This window comes from Marmota marmota, unplaced genomic scaffold (genome assembly GCF_001458135.2).
Source record: "Marmota marmota marmota unplaced genomic scaffold, marMar, whole genome shotgun sequence".
Taxonomy (NCBI): Eukaryota; Metazoa; Chordata; class Mammalia; order Rodentia; family Sciuridae; genus Marmota; species Marmota marmota.
The window spans coordinates 8,160,949-8,171,873 of record NW_025999968.1 but is presented as its reverse complement, the minus strand read 5'-3'; the positions used below and the strand labels follow the sequence as shown (position 1 = coordinate 8,171,873).

General features: G+C 33.4%; 1 protein-coding gene across 3 annotated transcripts in view; it reads left to right on the top strand.

Moving 5' to 3' along the window:
* Window positions 1-8,625: 8,625 nt before the first annotated feature.
* The window catches only part of Nectin3 (nectin cell adhesion molecule 3), a 90,652-nt gene continuing 88,352 nt past the window's right edge, over window positions 8,626-10,925 (top strand). For 2 of the 3 annotated variants that reach the window (XM_015478541.2, XM_048803351.1), the window contains exons 1-2: window positions 8,626-8,819; window positions 9,091-9,432. In XM_015478541.2, coding sequence (XP_015334027.2) covers window positions 8,702-8,819; window positions 9,091-9,432 — 460 coding nt within the window. In that variant the 5' untranslated portion in view covers window positions 8,626-8,701. The remainder of the gene's footprint in view (window positions 8,820-9,090; window positions 9,433-10,925) is intronic. The other variant, XM_015478540.2, reaches the window with a different exon arrangement.

The following is a 10,925-nucleotide window of genomic DNA, read 5'->3' as shown; positions in this document are numbered from 1 at the left end:
TTTTTTTTTTTTTTTTGGTCTGAAAGCAAAAGTCCTTAGTCTATTTTAAATCTTTTCCAATCAAGCTTTTATCTTCACCACTCTACCAACAAACAGTGTCTAAAATCAGTGGTTACTTATCGGTCTTCCTTTTTGACCTGTTAACAGCATTTGTAATAATTATCACTCCCTCTATTTAGGTTCTTTATTCACTTACTATGCAGGATAGTACCTTCTTGGTTGTCTTCCTTCTTCCCTGGCCAATCTTTTCCCATCTTTTTTGAATTTTTTTTCTATTTCCTAATCTTTAAATGTTTTAGTGCACCTCAGATGCTTTTCTTAATACCTCATTTCTCTTTGCTATTAATACTCTACAGATGAGTTCATCTTGTCTCATGACTTCATAAAATTTTGTCCGTTGATTACTCTAAATTTATATCTCACATCCTTCACTTTCTCCGAAATGTCATGCTTTCACATATCCCTCTCCTTATTCAGTATATTCTGAGTTCCTCTTCATCTCAACACTTAAACTATTCCACTTGCTAGTTCTCATTTGGGTAAATGGAACTCCATCATTCCATTTGCTCAGACCAAAAAAAAAAAAAAAAAATTTTAAAAAAAATCTTGTTTGCTGAGCTTTTGTTACAGTTCAAAGGACTGCCATGAAACTGAGGTAACACAAGTCCCCTCTTTACCCCAATTCCTGAAATCATGCCAGAAATATTTCAGATATATTGCTTAGAGTAACAGGCATAAGTTTATTAGAAGGGATAATAGAAGGGAAAAGGGGACACTCTGAATGGACAGAGTGTGTCCTTTCACAGAGGAGAAAGATGGCCTGCTCTTCACACGCCCAGTAAGTTTCCAGAGAGTCCTGCCTAAGTCTGTCTCTTGACTTTCGATTGATTGAAGGATGACGTCAGACTTTTAAGTCCCTAATGTCATGACAACTCTAGATCACATAGGCCCATGCTGACTGGTTTAATTGGTACCTGTTCTTATAGATTTTATGGTTGGGGGGGTTATCCATATATACCTAAATTATGGGATCTGATCTGTGTAAGAGTCACCAAAGTCGCCCCATTTCAGAGCAACTTGTGTTCCTTTTATTGGCATTTGGGCCTGCATTTCTCCTGCAGATGACATGTAGTTTGCTGAGGAATGTTACACGTCCTTTGGATTTGAGCTAGGCAGAGCTGCAGGAAAATTTCTTTTTAAAGAAAACGTGGGGGTCTGCACAGTGGGTCAGTTTATAAATTTCCTTTAATTCCTTTAATCTCATTTTCCTAACCACTCATATCTGTTTGTTCCAATCATTTTCAAAATATAATTGTCCCGAATCTGACTTCTTAAGATTATCATCTTGATTGCCCTATTTCGAACTCCATCTTCTCCTCTGTTAACATAACAGATTCTTAACTGGTATCTGTGGTTTAGTCTTGGCTTTCCTGCTATTTTCCCAGCAGAGCTGCAAGGTCATTTTAAAAGATAGGTTAGAATGTCATATTTCTGCTAAAATTTTCTAGTGGTTTTTCATCTTATTCAGGATTAAACCCAATTCTTAAAATGACCTGCATGGTCCTTGCTATCTCTGTGCCCTCATCTCCTACCATTCAATCTCTCACTTATTCACTCCATGGTCACTAAAAGGACCTTTCTTCTCCCTCACTTTTTTTTTTTAACTCTTTGCTCCATTTTCATCTTAAAATGCCTTCTTTTATATCACCCTTATATTGAAAAACTATTCTATGTCTATCTGAAAGTAATCCCTCTGTTTTAGTTAGCTTTTTCATTGTTGTGATAAATGTATCCAAGAACAACATAGAGGAGAAAAAGCTTATTTGGACTCAAGGTCCTTATCAGTCTGTTGACAGATCTATTACTCTGGACTCAAGGTAAGGGAGGACATCCTGGAAGAAGGGTGTGGGAGAGGGAAGCTGTTCCACTCTTGACAGCAAGGAAACGGGGAGGTGGTGGGGAGAATGGGGAGTTGGAGGGGGATCCCAGAGAAGATGCACCCTTCCAGGGCAAGGCCCCAGTGATCCACCTTTCAGCCTCACCCCATCTGCCTACAGTTACACCTAGCCAGTCCATTCAAACTAGTATGAACTATTTAGGTCACAAATTTCATAATCCAATCATTTACATTTGAGCATTCTTAGCATTGTTTCACATGTGAGTTTCGGGGGCCACCATACAATCCAAACCAAAACATCCTCTTAACTTGTTTTATTTTTCTCCAGAGTTATGTTATATATTTTTACTTTCTTCCTAATTGTTTCCAGTGTTCAATGTAAACTTCTCAATGGCAGAAACATCTATACCATGCTATTCTTAGCACCTGTAATAGGTCCTGGCACAAATTTAAGTGCCTCATACATACTGAATGAATGATTGGTTTTCTCAACCAAATTTAGCTATTGTGACCCAGGTTTCTCCTTAGAATATAGAATAGAACATCCTATAATCCTAGAATTATGTTTTGTAGTTAGGACATGAGAAGAGTAGGCAGTTTATAGTTTTTGTAATAAGTTATTTAATTCTCTTGACTATTCCTTTATGCTTATTTCTGTTTTGAGTATTGCTTGGGGATTTTGTTGGAAAGCCTTTTGAAATTTTTGAAGTTGACATGACTTAAACATTTATAAGTTCAAAATAATTCAAGCTAATTATTCAGTATTTCAGTGAGAAGTTTGATTAATCTAAAATATGTTGAAGTATGCCAAAGTTGTTGAAGATACTTAGATGTTGTTTTATAACTAGTTTATTGAAAATGTGTGCTTTTTTTAATAGTTGCTTCAGAAAATTATTCTAAAGGAATCTGAACGTGTCCATAGCTCAAAGTTGTATTTACTATATGTAGTTGGACACAGACAAAAATATATGTTTAATTTGTAGAATATCTACATATACATATTTTGTAGATCTTAATGATAGGTAAAGATAGACATAACTATGGGAATTGAGGTTGAGAGAATAATTCTGTAAACTGGGCCCATTGCATTGACCTCAGCTTTTTTTTTTAAAAGGCAGCTTACCTTTGGCCCTGTCCTGTTGTAAATCCATAGGATATGCTACATTTTTAGTAAAAAAAAACCCTGTTATCTGAAGGAGAAATGCAGCCCAAAGACTCAAGTTTACCCTAAAGGGGGGGAGTATACTTTTATTACCTTTATACTGACCAAAGATTCAGGATTCAAGAAAACAAGATTTCACAGGTTCAGCTCTTTCCTAGTCCCTGAAGCCTTCCTTATCACAGCAAAAGGGAGGGAGACATTCTGGTGCTAACATCAGAGCAGGGAGAGGGTTTCCAAATTCAGCTATTTCCATTCCCCTTACCCCCACTCCCTGAAAATACACTCACCCCTGAGATCTCTGAAGTCTGTATTCTGCTGTACTGTGCACTTACCTTTCCTACTCATTTTCCCAAATTAACTCATACTTGTTATTGTGCAACCCATTTGAAATCCTTCCTTTAAATATCTGCAGTATATCTAGAACCAATCACCAATCACCTCCCTTGCTTTCCTGCAGCTGCTTTTCAGAGCCACAGCTCTGTGTGCCTGAAGTGCTGATGGCCTACCATTTCTGGTTTATAGCTGTGGAAATGGGACTGGAAAGGGAACTGCTGCCACTTTATTCATACTTTCATTTCAAGCACTTTAGCACAATCTCCAATATAAATTTGAAGTTTTTATTTTTTAAAAATAATCTGTAGTAGTTATAGAATGTAAGATCTTATATTTTCTGTCACAAGTTATTTCTTAGATAGATGTTTCCAGATACTTTGTATTCTTTGGGCACCCTCTAAATACTGAACAACCATTCAAATATAAGTCTTCTGAAGACTTCAGAAGTTATGTTTTTATCAAAATGTTTTCATGGAATTACAGGTAGGGGAAGAAACACTCCTATTCTTCAAAAGAATAATAAGTTTAGTTTAATTAATTAGCTAATGATATAAAACTAACTTGTAAATCAAGTAAAATATGTTGAAGTATAAAATATGTTGAAGTATGCTGAAGTTGTTGAGGATACTTAGATGTTGTTTTATAACTAGTTTATTGCTTTTATTTGTAACATAAATGGCATATTTTGATATGGTTTCCCTTGAATCCTAGTGTGAAAGTAGCCTGGAACACCTTATGACATGGTTAGAATTCTTGGCAGATAGAGAATGATCCATTTCTTTGCTCTTCCTTAATCTCTTTGGATTCCAGATTTACATCACAACTAATGATGAACTTCAGGTCTTTTGTAACAAATGTGTCTCTAAGACACTTTGCTCTTTAGTTAAACTTAATTTCAGATTGAAAAGCAGAGGAATGAAATAGGCTGAAGATTTTGGGAGTCCCTCAAAAATAAGGCATTCTGATAGCGAGTTTTTTTCTTGGTCAGGTACTGGAGATTGCATCCAGGGGTACTTAACCACTGAGCCACGTCCAGAGCCCCTTTTTTATTTTATTTTGAGACAGCATCTCACTGAGTTACTGCAGCTGACTTTGAACTTGCAGTCCTCCTGTCTCAGCCTCCTGTGCTGCTGGGATTAGAGGCATGCACCACTGTACCCTGAAGGAGTTTGGTTTAAGAATTATAACAAAAGATTTTTTCCTCCAATTTTAAGATTTCATGGAGAAAATCTTATTTACAAGTTGTCTTTAGCTTTTTAGTTTGGCCTGGAATAGAAATGTATTAGACTTTTTTATTTGCAAGCAACAGAGTTCTATCTAACTAAAATGCAAAAGTAATATCATTAGAAATTCACAGAATATAAGGGAGAACCAAACTATCAATTCTTGAAAAGTAGTACAAAATCTTGCTCAGAGGCTTATTGGTTGAAACAAAGAAACATACACCAAAACTTAAAAAATTACTCAGAATATTTTTTTAGAAAAATCAGTTATTATCTCCTATAAATTAAAACAAACTTTTGATAAGTTAACATTAGTATTTTTTTACTAGTAAAACTAAATATATTTTTTATGAGTGAATTATGTCTATACATAAGATTCGTTGTGACATATTCATACATGCATGCAACATAATTTGGCGAGTTTTGTTCCCTAATATCTCCCTTTCCTTTGCACCCCTGCCTTCCTCCATACTTTCATGGTCTCCTAGTTTCATGAGACTCCCCTGCTTGTCCCTTTTTTTTTCCTTTCTGAATTCCACACAAGAGAAAACATGACTTGAATTTCTGAGTCTGGCTTTATTTTGTTTAACTTAATGCAGTCAAGTTTCATCCATTTTCATGCAAATGACATAATTCTTTCTGTCTGAGTAAAACTCTGTATATATATCACATTTTTTTATCTGTTGACAGACATGGTGGCTGGTTTCGTAACTTAGCCATTGTGAATTGCACATATAAACATGGGTATGCATGTGTCATATGCTGACTTCAATTATTTTAAAACCAAATGCTTTTTAATGAAAATATCAATTTGTAATTTTTGAAAGATTCTTACATTTTTATCAGAGGATTACTTTTTTGGTCAACTCATGAGCCTTTTTCTTGGTGGGTTTGCTTTTGAATGTGGTGGACACACCATACAGACACAGACAGACAGGCTGAAAATGAAAGGATGGAAATTTATATACCATGCAAATGGAGCTTGAAAACAAGCAGGAGTATACCTACTCTTGTACATGACAAAGCAGATTTCACAACAAATTCAGTCAGAAGAGACAAAGAGGGTATTTGATAAGTTCAGCAAGAAGATACAACAACAATAAATATTTATGCCCCCAAAGTGGGTCCCTCTAACTGTGTAAAAGAGACACTACTCAAATTGAAGTGTCAGACCCCAGTATAATAATATTAGGTGATTTTAGCACACCTCTTTCACCATTAGATAGGTCATGTAGACATAAATTCAGAAGACTTTTTGGACATGAAAAATATTATTAATCAAATGAACCCAACAGACACTTGTAGAATATTTCATCCAACAATGGCTAAGTATACTTTCTTCTCAGCAGCTCATGGAACCTTCTCCAAAACAGATCATATTTCAGGCCACAAGGCAACTTTTAGGAAATAGAAAAAAAATTATATAATCCTTGCCATATTATCAGATCATAATGGAGTGCAATTAGAAATCAACAGGTCAAAACCTTATAGAAACTATATAAACACATGGAGATTGAACAGTAGTTTTTTTGAATGATGAATGGGTGATAGAAGAAATCAAAGGCAAAAATGACAAAATTCTTAAACTCAAATGAAAATAGTGACACAATATACCAGAACCTCTGGAACACTATGAAGGCAATTCTAAGAGGAAAGTTTATAGCTCTGTGTTCCTACAGAAGGAAATCAGAAAGATCCCAAATAAACAACCTAATGTGCATTTCAAGACACTCGAAAAAGAACAAACTAATTCTAAAACCTGTAGAAGGAAGGAAATAATTAAGATCAGAGCCAAAATCAGTGAACCTGAGAATAATAAAAAAATTACAAAGGATCAGTGAAACAAGAGTTGGATACTTTGATTGATAAGTCCTTAGCTAAACTAACCAAAAGAAAAAGAGAAGGGTGGAATCAAATGCTTTTATTTATTACATTTTATAATTGTAAAAAATAACAGTCGTTAAAAAATAGCACTCCAGTTGTTGTGGTTTAGTGAATTTGTTTTGCTTTATTGAAAAAGAATTAAAATTGATGTGTTAAAATGTTTCTCAAAGCTTAAAACATGATTTTTAAATGTTATTTTTTACTTTTAATTTTGCTTTTGGTACATCCAAATATTCAGCTTGTTTTTTCATAGTTTTTGGTATTTTCTGAAAAATCAAAAAAAGTTTTTTCTTTTAAAGAAAAAGAAAAGAAAAAGAGAGAAAACCCATATAATAAAATTAGAAATGAAAAAGTAGAAATCTCCACAGACACCTCAGAAATTCAGGGGATCATATCAGGGACTAGTTTTGAAATTTATATTCCAATAAATTGGAAGACCTAGAAGAAGTGGATATATTTCTAGACAAAATAGATGTGCCAAAAATGAATCAAGAGAACATGGAAAACCTAAACAGACCAATAGCTTATAATAAGATAATACTAATTAAGCCTTTTTTGCAAAAAAATTATAAAATTATTATTACTATTTTGGTTATATGATTCATATGTATTTTGTATAGGTTTTATAAACAGCCAGATTACTGGTTTTTATAGCCTATCACTGGACCTTGGTTTTAGATTTTTCAGATAGTAATGCTTTCTGTTTCTTTATAATACTTATCCTTTCTTGTTTCTTTTCTTTTTCTTTTAATGCACTGCTTTGGATTTGTTTTCATTTGAACAATAGCAGTGATAAATGGACCATGCTGTCATGATCTTTCTTTTTAATGGCCTTGCCTCTTTTTATACTTTTACTGTGATGATGGCCACTGTTTGAGAAGTCTCCTATATTATTAACAATCCTTTTCTCAGATGTTTTATAAAACCAGATAGTGAATATTATCTTTTTATTAAATGCTTTTATTAATATTTGCGCAACTTACTTTTTCATGAGTTTGCACAGTTTCTGGTTTAATACCAGGCTCATGATAACTTGATGTAATTCCTGATATACTACCACATTTTGTGTGTCTGGGATTAATGATTAATTGTATATACTTGAAAGTTGATAAAGAACGATAGTAAAATCATGAGGACCTCAAATATTTTGGAGCAGTGGTTTAAAAAACCAAAATTCTTTCTTCCATAGCTGTTAACTATAGTCAGTGAAAATTGTCACTTGCTTTCTATAATATCACTTAAATAGTAAAGTTTGTCCTCTAATTTACATTTTTTCCCTTCCAAAATGTGTACATGAAAGTAATAATATGAAATATTTTAGTTGTTTAGAACTGTTTGAACATGTTTAAATACATTTTTTTATTATCTTGTGATATCTTTTACATTACATATATGTATATATGTAAAAATTCTAATTAGGCAAAATTAAGTTTTAAAGGTATTCATTGTTCATATAGTTTTCATTTTTTGAATATATATTTTGGTTTACTTCTTAATTTTGGGGGGAGTAACTGGGGATTGAACTCAGGGGCATTCAGCCACTGAGCCACATCCTCAGCCCTATTTTGTATTTTATTTAGAGACAGGGTCTCACTGAGCTGCCTAGTGTCTTGCTTTTGCTGAGGCTGGCTTTGAACTTGCAATCCTCCTGCCTCAGCCTCCCAAGCTGTTGGGATACTTTTTAATTTTTGTACTTTTTTCTTTTGCTAGGCAACACATGTGAGTGGTAAACTCTTCAAGGACCTACTATTTGTGTTCTAATGTACTTGTTAATGAACTAATATCTTGATTGACTATAGTATTCATGAATGTTAGTCTTCCCTCAAAACAATATAAGTTTTGCTCCATTGCTTTTAGGAAGGAAATAAATATTATATGGAAAAAGGTTGATGTCATTTCATTTTAAGTTTTGCTTATGGAATTTTTTTTTTATCCTGAAAAGGAAAAAAATAGATTTCACATTTATATAAGCATTTCTTCATTAGTGTTTGCTAAAAGTTGGTCTGTCTTGAAAGATCTTTTTTATGTTAATTTTTAATATAGGAATCCTCTAAAAGAAAATAGTTTGTTATGTTTGGTTTGAAAGCTCTTATATGAATAAGTTATTTATTGCTGTATAAAAAAATTACCCTAAAACTTAGTAACTTTAAAACAATATCTACTCATTATCTCTTTCAATGTCTGTGGGTTAGGAATTTAGGCATGGGAGAAGATACATTAGATGGATCTTCAGTTTTAGAGTCTCATGGGGATGTAAAGTGTCAGCCAGCTCTGGAATCTCACATAAGAATGGTTGACTGGGGAAGGCTCTGCTTCCAAGGTTTGTCTTATTCTAGTGCTTTTTTTTCTACAATAGTATATATTGGCGAGTATTTAGCTTGATTGATATTCACTGTTTGAATCTTACATCCAGCCCAGAGAATATCTTATTCAGTCCTTTTTGATGTTCAGTCATAAGAATGGGGGGAGTGGTGGGGGCGGAAGGAGAGGGAATATGAATCTGAGAAAAGGGGGAAAAGTGGGGAGAGACACCGTATGTTTTGTGTAACTTCTCCATTTTAACAGCTCCATTATGTGTTTTCCCCTCATAGGTGCCTTAGCTGGACCAATTATTGTGGAGCCACATGTCACAGCAGTATGGGGAAAGAATGTTTCATTGAAATGTTTAATTGAAGTAAATGAAACCATAACACAAATTTCATGGGAGAAGGTACATGGCAAAAGTTCACAGACTATTGCAGTTCATCATCCTCAATATGGATTCTCTGTTCAAGGAGAATATCAGGGAAGAGTCCTGTTTAAAAACTATTCACTTAATGATGCAACAATTACTCTACATAACATCGGATTCTCTGATTCTGGAAAATACATATGCAAAGCTGTTACGTTCCCACTTGGAAATGCCCAGTCCTCTACAACTGTAACTGTGTTGGGTAGGTGTACTTGAATTGTGTATTTTGGTGATAGTAGTGAGGGTTATATATTGCTATTCACTGTTTGAATCTTATTTTCAAATTTTAAAATGTTTTAAATTTTCTTCAAATTTGGATTTAAAATACAGTAATTCAAATGTGATTTCTCAAATTTTGTCTTAAAACTGATTCTAGGATCTTTTATCTTTTAAATTATTATTAGTAATATCTATCCATCTGTCTATATAATTCGTCATTGTTTTAGCTTTTTACTTTTTTCATGAAAGATAATGTTTTAATTGTACTAGAAGCTGTTTCTGTGACATTTGTTTCCATTACTACCTCTTATATTTTTAACCTCGAAATAAATAATTACCATCTTTATTTAGGTTTTTCTGTTTTTATTTTCAGTGATTGATTTTGACTTCTTGGAGCCTTCTGACAATTTTTTCACATCAAAATTTTTTTTTCACATCAAATTTTATTCACATCAAATTGGCCTTTGTGGATTTGGATAGGTATTTGAATCTTGTGATATTGCTCATAGTAAATGATATTATTCCATTTTTCTATCTGATAACTGTTAAAATTTATGGTGAAATTTTGAATAACCTTATTAGCATTAAGATAACCACCTGCAGAAGGATGTTAAACAATTTTGAAATACTGCAGAGTATTTTTGGAATGATGCAATAAGGATCAAGGAGCAATAGTTTATTGCTCACATAGAAATATACTGCTTAGATCTTTCCTCCAAAAACTGCTCAGCTGGGGCTGGGGCTGTAGCTCAGGCGAAGAGCACTTGCCTAGCATGTGTGAGGCATTGGGTTTGATTCTCAGCACCACATATAAATAAAATAAAAATCCATCAACAACTAAAAAAAAAAAAAAAACAAAACCTTAAAATTAAATTAAATTAAAAACAGACTGCTCAGCTGCTAGGAGTTTGGTTACTGATAGTTTTCCCTAAAGCTAATAAGAATTCCTGACATATAACAGCCATACAGTAAATGTTATATAAGTAAGGTATAAGAATGAATTTGGTGAACATGGTAGTTAAGAAATGTTTTATAGACTCAGTAGTTGTGTTAGTCTTTAAATGATGGACAGTTTTTATGTATAGGTAAAAATTAAAGAATAGGAAAATATTATTCTAAAATTGAGAGCAGGTGAGCCAAGGCAGAGAGACAGAAAACTATAAATTAAGGCAAAATTTTTCTTACTTCCCACTGTTGAATTTTGGGGTCAGAATTCTTCATTTTGGTGAGCTGTCCTATCCAAGGTAGCCTATTTAAAAGCATCCATGACCCCTAACTTACTAAATGCCAGTAGCGCTTCCATCATCCCGTTTGAAAACTCTGCATTAGTGGAACACTGAAAAAGTAATGTGTTGATTCTTCACAAAGTATTTATATAGAAAACAAAAATTTTCAAGTCTTGAAAGGTAGAATAAGAGCAAATTAAAGTAATTTGAATGTTAGACTGACATATTACTAGAAATATGACCTTAGAGT